This window comes from Prenolepis imparis, unplaced genomic scaffold (assembly GCF_030444845.1).
Source record: "Prenolepis imparis isolate NDT839.2.m4 unplaced genomic scaffold, iyPreImpa1.0 SCAF_1, whole genome shotgun sequence".
Taxonomy (NCBI): domain Eukaryota; kingdom Metazoa; phylum Arthropoda; class Insecta; order Hymenoptera; family Formicidae; genus Prenolepis; species Prenolepis imparis.
In genome coordinates, this window is record NW_028141159.1 from 19,869,739 (window position 1) to 19,886,610 (window position 16,872).

The 16,872-nt window shown below is 34.7% G+C and overlaps 1 protein-coding gene across 7 annotated transcripts in view; it reads right to left on the bottom strand.

The window, feature by feature from the left end:
- Positions 1-16,872, bottom strand: part of LOC145935406 (uncharacterized) — a 344,338-nt gene that overhangs the window by 15,552 nt on the left and 311,914 nt on the right. For all 7 annotated transcript variants that reach the window (XM_083036756.1, XM_083036783.1, XM_083036739.1 and 4 more), the window contains one exon: positions 8,053-8,274. In XM_083036756.1, the coding sequence (XP_082892882.1) occupies positions 8,053-8,274 (222 nt within the window). The remainder of the gene's footprint in view (positions 1-8,052; positions 8,275-16,872) is intronic.

Genomic DNA, 16,872 nt, shown 5'->3' on the forward strand with positions numbered 1-16,872 from the left:
TACAGTTAAAACGTTAAAGAATTAAAGAAGACGCAGCGGAGAAACAAGAGCCACCTTACAGTGAGCTAACACGATTCACTTAATTAGTTACGTCAAGGCAACAGTGAAACACGATAAGATTGTCCCCAGACATTCCACTCGATTAAAGCCATCCAATTTCAGCGCTAAGTTCTATCATTGTTTGCTGGCTAAATGTACGGGAATAGCTGCGGCCTAACGCGCGAAACGTGCCATTTCTTATCTTTGTTAATGACGAAATATGCGCTGATCCTCATTTGTCCGCGTCGGCACAACACAATTCCAACGATTTCTTCTTCATTCGCCTAAAACGCGACACCGCATTTACCAAAAGGCACTAGCAGTAGATTTCGACGATAAATAATCAGTATAGTAATGTTAATGTCACGTGATTGAACACTTTCAAACAATTAATAATAGCTCTATTGTAAAATCATTATATTGTGCGTAATTAAGCGCAAATTTAAGTGGGTCTGAATACTTCTATATTAATTCATGAATTTTAGCATACGCGCATATTTCATAAATAATTCGCACTCGAAAATGGTCTGTATGTGAAAATGGTCTTTAATTAAATGTGCTCACACAAAAAAACACAAAAATTATTTAATTATATAAATCTTTTTGTAAATACTCAATTTAATAAAATAAAATAAAATGTTTAATTATACTAATTTATTTTATTATAATAATATATATATATGATAGAGAATATATTTGTGTTAAATATATATATATATATATATATATATATATATACATATATATTTTTATTAAACTATATCTTGTTAATAAAATAAAATAATTTCCAACATTTTTTAAATATTTGTTTAATATAACTCTCTGATCACGATTGAATATACACACACACACACACACACATATATATATATATATATATAAAATTTATTGAGAGAAAAATTATAGAATGTTTATATATATAAAAATATGAATCTTCTCCGCGGTTATCAAGTCCAGCGATTCCATTAATTTTCTCATCATCTAATAAATTAAATTTAAGAGGCAATTTACATTTCTGATTCTAATTGCATGTGGGTCAAACAAATTCAATTTGCCAGTGGATTAACTTGATTTTTAATATTAAACCGTTTTTCACTCGATAACGTTAAGCATATCGCTCGCTGACAGGGAAGCTCAATTATTAAATCCGCCGATCTAATCACCCGTGAAACATTACGAGACGATGCCACTCGCGCCTGGAACTTTACGAATATTTGTTCCACCTGAGCCGACAAGTTGGAATCAAAAGTGTCAAATTTAGATGGCGCGCCGGCATTCTAAAGAAAGTAAGACGGAAAAGTTCAAGCAGATTTTCCTCTTCGATGTCAGACCACGATTTATATAATCTTTTCTCTCGCCAGTAGTTCTTTCAATGAACATTTTCAAATTCTTCTCACAAAGTCTTACTACATTCTATACACCTGTCTGATCCGTATATTTTTGTAACTTCGAAACGTAAGTGCTTGGAATTCCAAATTCAGTCTCGCGATTGAAGTCTCCGTATTTTGTGAATATCGAGAAAAGATATTGACTATTTCATCGCCTAAGCTCACAGTGAATTCATTCAGCTAAATCGCCGTTTTCCTCTTAATCCTTTTTTTTTTGCGCAATACAGTATCCGTATAATGATTCATTCGCAGACTTTAATTCGTTTCTGATCTAACTCGGTGAAAATAGACGAGCGGGAGGATGCAGTCATGTCTTTAAAGGGTGGAAGATACTCGGTCATTACCTTTAATTAGTGGCGCGATAGAATCCGCGGTACCTTCGATAAAGTTCGCAAAGCCAGTGAAGTAAAACGTGTCGTCGACAGCGATCGACGCTGAAATTGACCTACAAGAGAGAGAGAGAGAGAGAGAGAGAGAGAGAGAGAGAGAGAGAGAGAGAGAGAGAGAGAGAGAGAAGAGGGAAGAAGAAAGAGACAGGGGAAAGAAAGACGGAGCAGGGATGAAGATTACTCTGCCAGACGCAAAGTCAGGTTCACAGGTTTTTCATCGCTCACATATCGTGCCCCCATCAGATGGCGTTAACTTTATCTGAGATTTTTTTTTCTCCTCGATGGTTCGACGTCCCCTTTCACCTTTAATCTCGGTCGATGCACATCCGGCGCGCCCGATATTCCGCACCGCCGGCGCGATGCGCAACCTTTTCCCCATGGACGGTCGCCATTTCAACCCTTTTTGCGTAGACGGCTAGTAGAAAGACCCCCACGACGAAATCTTGATCAAAGGAAAAACCGACCCCGGACGGAAGTTCTAATGCCGATAAATACAGGCTATCATAAAATTGCGCGATACGTTTTTAATATATATCGTAGTAAAATAAATATAAAAAAATATGAGAGTATGTACAGAGCGTCCGATTTTAATATTTTACCTGGATATTTACTTTCCACAATTCAAACTTTATGAACAAACATGCCAAGAAGGTTTGATATATTTCGAATGGGAAAATATATTTTATTCTAAAATTTTTGATCGCTTTTAAAAATTTCTTTTCACATTAAGAAAGTTAGTAGTTAATGTCAATCAAAAAAATTTATATATAAATGAGTGTGTTATTTTTAAATGACATTAAATCAAGTTGTGAATATTTTAAAGATAAGTCGCAATGGTGATACATTGAAATGGATCAACATGCATCGTACATATAAATCATAGTATGAAGAAGTTTCCGTATGAGACTGATAGATAGAACAATCTATTTATTCATTGATCTCGAAAATATAACGCGAAAGTTTCTTTCGGAAAGTAGACGAACTACGTATAGGAAACGAAGACGGCGAAGGCGAAAGAGAGATTGTTGCGACCTTACAGAATTGGATAACATCCGGGAATGCGTGGGGATATTGCTTTTCGGTGGCGAGCTATGTGTCGACATTTCTCTTTCTGCACCAGTGATCGTTTTCAGGAACGTACACATAAAGCTCCCGTCATAAAGTTGAGATTTCTTTTGCACTCGAATGGGGTTGGAATTCAAGACCCGATTAACGAACATTGCCCTTTAGCTTATACGCGGTCAGGAAAATTATACGGTTTCGGGATAGAGCCAGAAAGCCGAAAGCCAGGTGTGAACGCTTTTAATTAGAAGCTTGAATTATATGCTCCAATAGCGATGCGTGTTCTATTCAGAGGCCTTGCTGCGCAAACCTTCTGCGTAATCGGCCGATTTCAGTGGAACCTCGCATCGCTGAAATTTGGTGAACGCTCACGTGTTATATCTCAAATAGATGAAGGTTGCAAATTAACCTTTCTGTTGTGCGCGAATCCAACCAAATAATCCGTTTCATTTCTCAAAAAAGTTAATATATAAAACGCAAAATATATTAAAAATTAAAAATAAAAATGACATGTGTTTTAATTATCTTGCTAAAAATGGAATAATCTAGTTTCAAAACGTTTGATTGTAATGAAATAAAATTAATAAAATTTTTAAACTAAACTTTTTGTGCAATAATAAAAAAGTAAACAAAAGATAATTAAATAAAATAATATATATTTTTCTCAAGCTGCAAAATACAAAAAGTCGTGTAATACCAATTAAATGTCTATCTAAATGTCATAAAATGTCATTGCGGGCATTATACTTATAATGTTTTTTGTATCTTCATGCATCTATATTCACTAAAAGAATTTATACAGATTTTTTTATGCTGTTTATATTATGCTCCATTTCACGCATGGGATAAATTTTAACATAACATATTTATATCCCTCCTTCGCCTTCGTTATCTCTTATTCTTTTATGAGGAGCTTCGTCCTCTTTCTTTTATTTATACAGGTCAATGGAAACATTAAATGAACGAATTAAGCGTCGAATGTGTGTATATATATAGTCCCCCCGTTGTCTGATTGTGTTTGCGCGTAACCATGATTCTCTTGGGAACAAGGGAGATGAAAATCGATGGACACGTGTCTCGATCGGATGATGAGTTTGATGAGAACTCCTCGTAATATATCCTTTGTGATATATTTCGAACAAATTTCATCTTCTAAATAATCCGCGAAATACTCTTAAGCTACCTTCCCTCATTAATTAAATTGACTTTAACAATCAATTTTCTCTTATTCGAATTTTTATACGCCGATCAAAATTAATAAGAAAGTTGGTTATCGTCGAAAGTCGCGCAATTTTTACTCACTAGTGGATAATAGCTCTTAACTCTTGGCACGTTGATTAAAAATTGAAAAAAAATTTACGAAAATAGAACAGATGTTACGTTCCTAGAGGTTTAAGAAAAAAATACTTTTAAGGATTCTATAGAACTTATTACGCATTTATTACGCAAGACGTAAAATATAAAAACAATTGGAATGAAATACAATATCCATTAAAATTTATGCACTAACAGACATTTTTACTTTCTTCCAATGCAAGATTCCGATTAGTCCGTTCGTGCGGGCTCATTTCATTGAACGATAACGTAATTTCGATAACATGAGACAGGCATCAAAGCGGCACACGCAGCACAGTCATTACCGCGCGGAAACAATGACAGAGAGACGAAGGGTCTCTTAGTACATCGCATTATATACGCCTCGTCGACGAACTCATTAAAGCTGCTGACCGCGTCACGTATAAATGGAACTCGAAATAATCCCGAAAACTGATGAGAAAACATGCTTTCCCTTTTTCGTTCAAATGAATTATGATGAAGAATTGCACTTATAATTGTGTTTTAAATTCTGCGAGTTTTTATATAACGGTACACTTGACAATATAAAATTACGCTTCTTCAATATAATGCAACATTCGAGCTAAATCATGTGTTACAGCATTTTCTGATATTAAAAATATACACTCAAGGGTTAGTAACAACATGTTAGACAAAGGTGGATATTTATATAAAATTAATAACTATGAGCTATGACTATATATGGAGTATGGATGTATTATAAAAAAAGATTATACGGGAGAGAACTTTAAATCTGCAGCAACTCTTTTTAGCAGCTAAAAGAGAATATTTTATTAATACAGTCACTCACCCTACCTCTTTCTCTCTTGATAATATATTTAAAATGTAATCTATAAAAGTTCTTTTATTTTTTATTCTATCGTATTCGCTCGTTTATAGCTTTTTCTTCTACCAATTTTATCCCCGTTAATTAATATTTCAGCGCGTCTCGAATTGGCTGCGGAATATAAATACCCAAAACCCGTTATTGCTTCGAGGTTGAGTTTCTCATTTACCCGCATATTCGCCGCAATGAGATAGCAGATAATATACTATGTATATACATCAAGATATATTTCATTACTGCATCACATATTGAATGTTACACTGAATATTGTTACAATCGAATATAATGGATTACCGATATGTCACATTTAATCTGCATTCGAAACAATTTAGCATTATCGGTTTTTATCTTTTGAATTTTTATTCTTTTGAATTTCTGTTTTAGCTGGACGTTTAAATAAGCAGATAAGGATATTAAAAATATAAATAATTTTTTTTTTTTTCAAGTAAATATATAAATTTTAATGTGCGATGAAAATAATATATATATATATATATCCATCACGCATGTTTATATTAAATATAAAAAATTGTACGTTGAGAATTTTATGTTTAATTCAAAAGAATATACGTAGGTATAATAGATGTTTCATGTATTACTATATATTTTCTTTCTCTAGATTTCTCTTTACTTATCTTTATATATGTCTTTCTTTATTATATTCTAATATATACTTCTGTATGTTGCTTGTCACTTTGTGGAAATTATTGGAGTGAATAGCCAAAGGCAACAGTAAATAATTCAACGGGCCACGAAGCAAAGGTGTCAGCAAGAAGTGTTCGAGTGAATGCATATTCAATTACAGAACTGTGCTCGGTCAAGCGATCTTTGAAGCCAAACTTCCGAACCGATCGACCCACCTAATTCCGCCTGTGCTTTAATGAGTTGGCTTCACCCCTCCGATGAAACGGTCGGTTTATCCCATTAGTCAGTTGGTCTTAGCGGTGAAGTTCTATATTCAGTAAAATAATAATATTTTACCAAGTTGGGAAAGAGAGAGTGAGACACAAAGTGAAAAACTCTGCTGTAATAGAGGTTTAAAACGTTTAAATGCGTCTCGAGATGCGCGCATCCGACTATAAATGTCGAGATGAATCATTCAAGTGCATTGGCCTAAATACTGAGCCGCATCACTGGCATACATGACGGATCGAACGTCGAGCTATATCACTGGAACGCCGGGGCTTAAATGTCGAACAAAAATATTATATATAGGATTGAAATGCGAGATGATAATAGAGGATCGTAAAATACATATATTCGTTGCATTTATTCGACGCTAATAACATCTGTTTTCGCCGAGCAAAGAACCATTTTGATATCGGTTTTGCTGCTTCCACATATGTTTAACCTTCCACATGCGCAGAATTGCATCATATCTTAAATTGTAGAGCATCAGTAAAGAGTCAACAAATTTGTAGACTCGATTGATACTCGGATATCAAAAACTCGGCTGTTCTGTTTAAAAATCTTATAATATGTTGCTTTGAAAAATGTACAAGTAAAAATGAACGAAATTATTTATGCGCAAAATAAAAACCAGAAGAGAAAACGTGCTCATGAGCGAAATGAATATAAAGCGACTGAATGTCGCCATTTTTATCTCTTTCCAGGCGTACTTTTCATCATACTGGTAAATAATTTCATTATATTTCAAGGTAGAAAATTACATACACTCGGATATTTTCAATACGATAAATACAATTCTAAGAATACTTTGCCTTGCGCATTTTTATTATGTAGCACGCAACACAGTAGAAATAAAAAAGCCAGAAAAATGTTTCAATGCGTCAATAGTCTTTTAACTGCCGTGAAAAGAACGGAAGCATGAAAATGGATTTTAATATATCCCTTTATACGCGGTGAAAAATTAATGCGACGGAGAAAACAAGAAAATTCTGAAATTTCCATTCGCAATTTCGATTGTCAAAGGGTCATTTAAATTTAATTTGTAGCTTATTAAAAATTATATTATTATTCATACACAAACGCACGTATTATTTTGGGACGATGCGCGATAAACATTTATTTTTGCTTTGCTCTTTCATTATTTCCCCTTCTCTTTCATCTTTCGGATCCATAAAAATATAATTTTATCCCGAAAAAAAATGCGTTATGCATATCATGATAACGCAGTTGTAGACGTAGGGAAATATATACAGTATAAGTGAATCTCTCCCGACGCTCTCGCGCCAAGATTAATTAATCATGGAAATAATAATTTACCTCGTCATTCGCATGTAATTACGACACAATTATGCGGTTATTTATAAATGAGCAGAATTAATCAACTGCTCGGATATGCTTCGGAGCAACGGAGAGACTTGCCGAAATAAATTTTCATATAATCTGGACATAGAAGTCAGCTCTAATCGCCTTTAATACACTCACGCGTATATTACCTGAATGCAACTCTTCCGCTTGTTAATGTCTGATGTATGTATGCACGTCGATCGGTATTTGTAAACGATGCAAAAGCGAGCATACAAAAATACAAATCATGCGAAAGAAACGTGCAAATATTTCGCACATGCCATTCAGATATTAAAATGTCTTCGGAGATATTTCGAAACGAAAAAACTTTTTTGCGCGAGTTTGCTTGTTAAAAAAATGTAGCAAACTCAATGCGCAATGATAACTCTTGTTGCGTTATAAAAACATATAGAAAAATGCATATATATCCCTCTCGTTCTAATTATTATACAAAATATAAATCATATTTTTCTCATTTTTGAGAAAAACGAAAAGATTTTATTGTAGACAGGAAAACTTTGTATAGGGAAAATTAAAAATTTTTTTATATCAATGCAAAGTACAACTTGGATATTATATTCTTTAAAATATATCTGACCCATTGTTATTCCCTTTCGTTCTCATACATAATTAAAATGTGGCAAATACATGCTGCATGCAGTTAAAATGCATCCTCGCCACGATGTCGTGCATTTTCCGCCAAGTATAACGAGGAAATGAACCGCTAGGCGGTACTCACCGTCGTTGTTGGTCCGCGCACGAGGCGGAGACGAGCTGGCGGTCGGAAGATTTCTGGAAACATTGTCCCGAGGTTGCGGCTGCGGTCCTTCGAGATTCGGACTGGGGCTGAATTCGGTCCTGAAGTCCACTCGATCGAACCCCTCCTCGAACTCGTGCATCAGCTCCAACTCATCCGGCTCGATCTCGCCTTCGTATTGCTCCCGTAACACCGATCTCGGAACTGGAACGGAAAAAGAGAGTTCGGAGTCTGTTCGTTGTGTAATGGACTCCATCAGCGACACATCAAATATACATAGGGGAAGAAATGCTATTCCGTACAAGATTGCCGATATAAGGAAAGAATCCGGAATAGACGACGACGACGACGAACATCGTGATAAAATCATTTCCGCATCGCTATTGATTTCAGCTAAGAGCTCGAGATTGCTAAAATTCGAAACGGAATAGCGATGCATGTTTCATGAGTAGAGAGAACAAAGTAGAAAAGAAAAAAGAAAATCTTCGCACTACGCGTTTTTCGCGCGCGTATAATTTTTTTTCATTAGAGAGGAGACCGAGTGCTAAATTTCGTTCTTTATAAAATCAAAAAGAGTACCACGTTCAATGATTTATTTGTCAACGCGCGAATGCGCAGAAAATGCGAGATCATTTCAAAGCGTTTCGGATGTTTTTCATCCTTCAAAGGAGAGAGAGAGGGAGAGAGAAAAATTCCGCAGTCTATTCTACGCATACTACGCGCATTGCATTGCATATCGACCGAAGTCCGCGCGAGTTTGTGCGGTCGCTTCAGAAACGGATAGATATGCAATAGAGCACGGATAAGCGTCGATCGGATCGAAACGTAAACGTTAACGCTATGCTCTCACTCGCAAATAAATCCGCTTCATGATGTGTAGGTGAGCGGCGGTTAATACCTGCCAGTAATAACGTTGCATTTGCAAGCAACCGAGCGAGCTTGTACGCGCTATATCGAATCGGAATGAAATGCTACCGATCATGATACGCAATCGTTATCGTGCTTACACGCTGCTACCCCATTTTTCGTTGCTCGCGCGTCGATATGTTCGCAATAAACCTTGCGCATTCCCCGCTAGGAATATGCTCGTGAATCCGCGACATGAAATAGCTGGCGCGGAGCAATCGCGAAATAACATATACGTGGTAAAACGTTCGTCATGTTTCGAGAAACAGTGTTGGTCGATTGGAGAAACTCGCGGAAAGGCAATCGTGGATCGGACAGCAGCAAATAATTCTACACGGATAATCAATATGATGATTCCTGCAATTATGCAATTAATTTTTTAATTCAAATATGTACTATATAAATCCTTCCTATCATTCCCAATATTTTTATTTTTTTAGATAAAAGTAAAGAAACATAAGGCATATACTTTTTAAGTTTTGAACCAACACGTCGACTTGTTGCATTAAATCTTTAAAAATAGGTAATTTTACGTGTATTTTTCAGTGATACGTATACAAACGTGAATTATTTATTAATTACAAATTGGAATATTTAAATTTGTTTTTATCCTATTCGTATTATCACCTATTCTTTTAAGAGATGCCGGGATTATAAAAGTCCTGAGGAAACGCGTTAGTCGGTGTATTAACTTGCGAGATGTGTTCATCGAAACATGCTCTGATTTTTCTCTAAAATTTTACCAGCTCGCTTTAAAATAATTTCCGCCCCATTTTGCCTGAAAATTTTCGCATGTAACCCCCGAAGCGAGGATAGCCAGCATAGTTGGATTAAAGGCAAATGACGCGACTACGTGAAACGGGTGGCGCGCGATGTAGCTTGTTTACTGCAATTAATAATTGTAATTTAACACCAATTTTGCGGCAGCAGTACATGCTGCAACGGGTTATATCCAGTCTTGGCGTTCGTGCGCGTTCGCGCGCACCGAATGCCCATGAACACTTTAAACCGAGCGAATACATTATGACTCGCGTCCACGTATAATGGAACGGAGAAAATGTGGAGGGCGGAGAGAGAGAGAAAGAGGAGAGGATGCGGCTGAGATACTGCAGCCAGTGCAACATTATGCGCCAAGTATCGTAAAAAATATCATTTTCCCTTCACCATCGTAAGCATTAAACAAAGTATCATGTCGTTAATAAGGATGAAGATACTCGGGGTTGAAAGCAATTTCAGAACCATGCAATGTCAAAGACATTTTTTTAAATAACAAAATACAGATACATCGCGGTCTTTTCGTGTTATGAAAAAAAATTATTATATCGATTTTCACTTTCCCGACTACTGTCAACCGATAGATTTTATATGTAAACAGAGAGATTGTTTCCGCGAGTTTTATTTTTTTAAAATGTTCGCAATTTAAATAGATTGATACCGGAATAAATTGTTTTGTTTTTCTTTTTCATTTTTAGTATTCTTAGTAATTAATTAATGTATATATTATATATCTTAGATATCTTAGATAAAGTGTGTTCCATTATTTTTATTAATTTATTTTATAAACTGTTTAAAAAAAATCTCGTTAAAGATTTTATCAATCTTTGCCATATGCACAGTTTTTTTTTTTTTTTTATAAGTTTCATTGTTAACTATATCGTGTTAATTAATAATAGGTCGCGATTTAGATTAATTCGGTATGCATCTCATTGTTTTTCCTTAATTTCCTTAGATTGTTAATTTATATGCCGATAAATTACAGAATACGTATGCGCTCAGCACAGAAACATATAATAATGACGTACACGACCAAGGTGTAGCTTACTCGCGGCAATTAATTACAGTAATTTAATACCAATTTCGCGGTACAGCTTGCCGTAAATGCGGGTTAAATTTACTTTGTGTCGGTACACCAAAGCTTTAATCTGCGTGGATATATTAGAACTTCACAAGAGCGAGAATAATGCAACAAAGGAAATATTTTGGTGGGATGCATCCATAGAATCTTGCAAGTGCACGTAAGTTAATACAATAATTATTTATCGCATGATCGTCTAATTATTGCAGTAGACCGTACTGTTTGAGATTATGATCTACTGAAGATGAAAATTATAGGTTAATTTCTATTCAAAGAAAAATGAAGAGACCTTGCGTTGGTACTTTGATATCAACACGTTAGACAATATCAGAAATACCAAAGATTATTAGAGCATACTGTAGTTACTGTTAACACAGCTCGTCGTAATAACGCTACAATCGTCGGGTTACAGGATAGAGAACGTTTAGCTAGCAATAATAATTACGAGAACCAGCAATTTACGATGCGCGAGGCTTTTACCAGCTTCACTCTCTTGAGTAAATATATAGATGTATATTAATATATCCAGGAATTGTCTTTCCCTCCAAAAATATCGTATCGCTCGCGTATTCATGGTTAACACAAGAGCCGAATATAAGTTAACCGCTACAGCATTTATAATCGTATTTATAAAACTTTAGTTTTGCTTCTTGAATTTTTCAACTTTTTTTCGAGTGACGTGATACTCTTGAATCGTTAAAAAACACTGCACATTTTTTAAAAATATATGTATGTACACATGTGTATAAATCTTTTTTAATTAACATTAAACAAAGTATTTAAAAAACGATTCAACTAAAATAATTTATATTCTTTAATTTTAATTTTACGAAAAAATAACTGAATTAATATTTAGTCAAAGACATTATATTGAAAGATCAAAATCGAGAAAATGTGCCAAAATCGCTATCGTGATCCACATATTATAGTCATTAGTTTCAAGTATCGTTCCGTCACGCTGGAAATCGTGAATCACGTCGCTCATCTCGTCGAATCGAGTTCGTTCGCCAGCGAACGGCAGTAAAGCCTTCAATAAGTTCATTGTGGAGACGGCCGGAATGAGAGCGGGAGGGTCTAGGACGACAATAATTGTTCCCCGAAGTCCCATCAGTGAGATATATATCGTGTAGACCTTGGCAAGACTAGAGGCGCCCTAAATTCTACGACTCTACGCCGCGATTCGCTAATAAGACTCCCGTAATGCGCAAGGAGCTCTCTCAATCCCCCACGACCAAGAGATTCCACGGACCTCGAATGTAACTTGGCAAATTCGGTGAAACGATGAGAGCACCTCGAAATCAATCTAAGTTCTCACTAGTCGTCGACAGAGATTCCCCGAATAGTACAAGCGACAATAAGATGCGAATTTATGTGTGGAGGTACATCATTTCGTTCTATGTCTGACTTAATCTATACCTAACTCCTTGAATGCGTAATGAGTATAATTTACAGTGTATCTTATACATACATATTGTATGTATTATATAGATATAAAGAATTTCGCCTAATTATTTTCGTGCAACGAAATTATCTCATCATTTCGTCCTATGTCTGACTTAATCTACACTTAACTCCTTGAATGCGTAATGAGTATAATTTACAGTGTATCTTATACTTATATATATATATATATATATATATATATATATATATATATATGTGTGTGTGTATATTATATATATATATATAAAGAATTTTGCCTAATTATTTTCATGCAACGAAATTATCTCATCATTTCGTCCAATGTCTGACTTAATCTACACTTAACTCCTTGAATGCGTAATGAGTATAATTTACAGTGTATATCTTATACTTTTATATATATATAATATATATATATAATATATATATATAAAAAATATATATATAAAATAAGTATAAGATACACTGGAAATTATACTCATTACGCATTCAAGGAGTTAAGTCTAGATTAAGTCAGACATAGAACGAAATGATGAGATAATTTCGTTGCACGAAAATAATTAGGCGAAATTCTTTATATCTATATAATATATACAATATGTATGTATAAGATACACTGAAAATTATACTCATTACACATTCAAGGAGTTAAGTTTAGATTAAGTCAGACATAGGACGAAATGATGAGATCATTTCGTTGTATGAAAATAATTAGGCGAGAAATTCTTTATATCTATATAATATATATATATATATACACTGGCGGATCCTGGGGGGGGGGGTTAATCCCCCCCCGCAAATTAAAAGAAACAGTTTTGCTGAATTTGTTTAAAAAAAAAAAAATAAAGAAAAATAAACATTAAAGAGCTATCGACGTCGTTGATCCTGGAATAAAAGCTAATCATGAAACCAAAAATATTAAATAAAATAAATTTGCAAACCCCCCCCCCCCATTATCGACGTCAGAATCCGCTAGTGTGTGGAGGTATCTTTCACTATAAATGGACCTTAGCATTTCGATATCTAAAAATCGTTCAATCGACAATTGTTTTCTTTTTAAATATTATTGATAAATGTCACTGATTTAAAATGACAAAAGATTTCACCGATTTCAGTAAGTATTTCATTGATCTTCAATGAAAACATTCACATTTTGATCCTCGATCTTGGTTTTATTGATTATTGCAGTATAAGATTTCACTGAAGAATTAGCCACTATCACTAACTAGATCTTCTCTGAGATTTTAAGTTTGTATTGTTATATTTTATATATAATTAAAACTATTGCTATCTGTGATAATATACTTTCATTTAAGAAAAGATTTCATTTAAGAGAGTAGAATGTTTCTTGAGAACTTTATCAAAATTTTAGAGAATTTAAAATAATGACGTAAAATGTACGTTTAACAAAACAATTAAATTTATTCAAAATGTTTAGTTATGTAAAATAATGACTTGAATAAGATAGCAAAATTGAACAATTGGAGTTTCAAAAGTATAAAAATGTATGTGAGCTAATCTATTTTCGATATGGAGTAAATATTTTTTTAGAGAGTCTATTTTTATCTTTTTTTTCACTCATAAAAGTCAATGTGTAGAGGAGCGTATTAGAACAAAACAATAGTAACAATTGTCATAAAAAAAAATCTATTTTTATCACAAACAAAATGTATCAAGAAAATTGAAACAATATATACGACATTGTGTTAAGTCAAAATAAAATAGCTTTCTTTATGAAATTTTAATTACAACGTTGTATTAATGTAACTCTGTGTGCAATGTTTAAAATTTCAAAATTAAATATTTCAGTAATTACGGCGCTTTAATTAAATTTTTCTCAAGTTAAAGTCGATTCGCAATTTAATTGAAAGCTAAGCTTTCTTTTCACTTTTGAAACTTAAATAACTCGCTAATTAAGACACCGATAAGATTTCCTTGCATAAAAAAAAAATAAATGCAAGACTAAGACACTACTGCTGTAAACATTAAAATAATCTATGCAATAAAGCTAATAAACAAAGACGTCTGAAAGATATCCTAATCTTTTCTGAAGAAATGTATATCGTTTTCTTTTTTTTTTTTTTAATTCTTCAATCTTTCAAAGTGAAGTTAGTACGTAGTCATACAATAGTCGCCTTAAAATGCACACATTCTGCCGGTTCTTTACAAGCAGTAAATGCAACACTTTCATTATCGCGATGCGCCTCCAGAGGTATTCTCCATTGTTTGTATCTGTTACGGACACCGAACACATTCAGGGAAATCGGATTAGTATGAGACGACACTTGGTAACGGCAGGCTCACAGATGATCGTGAATGGCCAGCATAGACTGAAATGTACACTTGCCGCGCCTCCGAAATTAGGAACATACATGTACGGACGAAAGGACGCTTCGCTTGCATCGGTGCTACAGTTTACTTGGATACTGCATAAGCACGTAGCTCCGTACTTTGTACCTTTATCATCGGTTCCACTGTCAGCACCGACGCCGATGCGAAAATTACTTTAATAACTGTCTGAAACTCCGCAGAGGACAAGAAGAAATGCAATACAATATTCTAATTTATACACTGACAAAAATATCACGAGATCTAATGAGATATTATAAGAATTTCTATAAAAAAATCAGCTGTTTACAGAGATGAAATGGGAGGGAATATAATTTTTTAATATATAGTAATTACTCAGCAATTCTCAGTAATTAGAGAGATTTAAATATAATTATATACGCGTTTGCAGAATATTTGTGTGCCTTTTGAGAAAGCAAATTGCAATATATTTTAATAACGAATTCGCAAAATTTTATTTCGTCTATCTCCACGTCGCGCATTTAAACACGTCGGACTAGACATGTCGGCTAAAAATCCATCAGACTTGCACAATGCCCGCCTGCGCCGTGTTTTTTAATTGCGCACAAAAAACGAATTGAAATCCACGACGGGCGAGGCGGTCGTTCCCTTCAACGTGCGCGAGAAGGATCCTGAATGACATATCCGATAAAATGGAATCGTGATCCTTCGGAAGCGATCACGCGAGCGCGATAAATCTTTCCCAAGACTGACAAACGAAAAAGTTAAACGCCGTAATCGAAAATGTAGTATGTAAATCCCCGTGCGTTACCCCGTGAAACACGGACCTCGACGCTCGTTTATACATCGCTATCGAAAATTTCACGCCCGTCGTTTTTTTTTGTTTTTTTTTTTAATGCCCCGCGCGCTCTCCTGTCGTCTCTCGTTTTGTACTGTCACTGCCGGAACAGGAGCGTTGACCGCAGGAAATGCAAAATCGTTTTGTCACGCGAAAAAGTGCTAACCAGTCGACAATGGTGACCCTGTTTCATCCACCGACCTTTCGCTCCATCGCCGTCCCCCAGCCGTCCCCCTCTCGCACAAATTATATTTACATAGAAATATAAAAGAGAAAAGAAAAGAGAGAAAAATAGAGAGGAAGAGAGGGATGGGAGACAGCACGCGGATGCGGCTGCCAGGCGTGTAAACGTGGTGATGATTAATGAAGAGCGATGGATCGTTCGCTCCGCTCGCCGAAGGGCAAACGCGTACCCGGTTGCGATTATTAATTACACGCTTTGCGTGAAGCGATAAGAATAAAACATCAATTGACTGTCGGCGGAGAGAGAGAGAGAGAGAGAGGAGGGATAAAGAAAAGTTAATGTGAATTACGGCCGGAGATTAAAAAGCGCGCACACATCTTTACCGGCGACTTCCTCCGCGCAGGATCATCATAAAAGTTCCCAATGAATTCGGATATAACGACGCCCTTTGGAAGAATATATCATAATTCATTTTCAAATTCTTCACATATCTACTCCACGAGGTATTAAATTCCTCACAGAATTCTAAGGGATCTAATGACTTTTCTTATCTTATTAATCGAGTCAATCATCTATCTTCATTCATCATGTCGCATAAGCATGTACCATATTATATATATAATATATATGTAATAGAAGATGCGTGTTACTTGAATGCGAATGAGATGAGAACTATATTCACAAGTATCCACGCTAACATATAAATAAACGTCATTTTATTTATTTCTTTGTCTTTCCTTTAGCATCATCCCTTATTTCTCTCGTCTCTCTCCTTCTCAGCAAATTTTCTGCACCGAGATAAAAGTGTTTTTGTGCCGCTTCGTCACATAAGCCTGGCATCGCGCCAGATCTTAAAAATGCGCTCGAGTCCTTTTCATTTACTTCTGGCCACTTTGTTGGCTTAACAAACTTTTATGAACGTTTAAGAGGCTCGACTCTTTTTCTTTTCCTATATTATAAAAATTTATATAAAAACTTAATCGATTTATTCAACACAAATGTCTCTTGGAAATAGTTATTTCACAAGAATAATAATTAATTCATTTCTGTAATCTTTTGGCATTTTTGCAATTTTTGTAAAAATACTGTATATATATATATATTTTAGATGTGGAGTTTCTTTCTTCAAATGTTTTGAATGAAGGATATTTTTTCCTTCTTTCCTATTTCTAAAAATAACAAAACTATTTGTAAACATTATACGCACCCGATATAATTTCGTAAAAGACATGTAGTTGTCCTATATACTAAGAAAATACAAATTTCTTGTATTTCTTGAAAAAAATG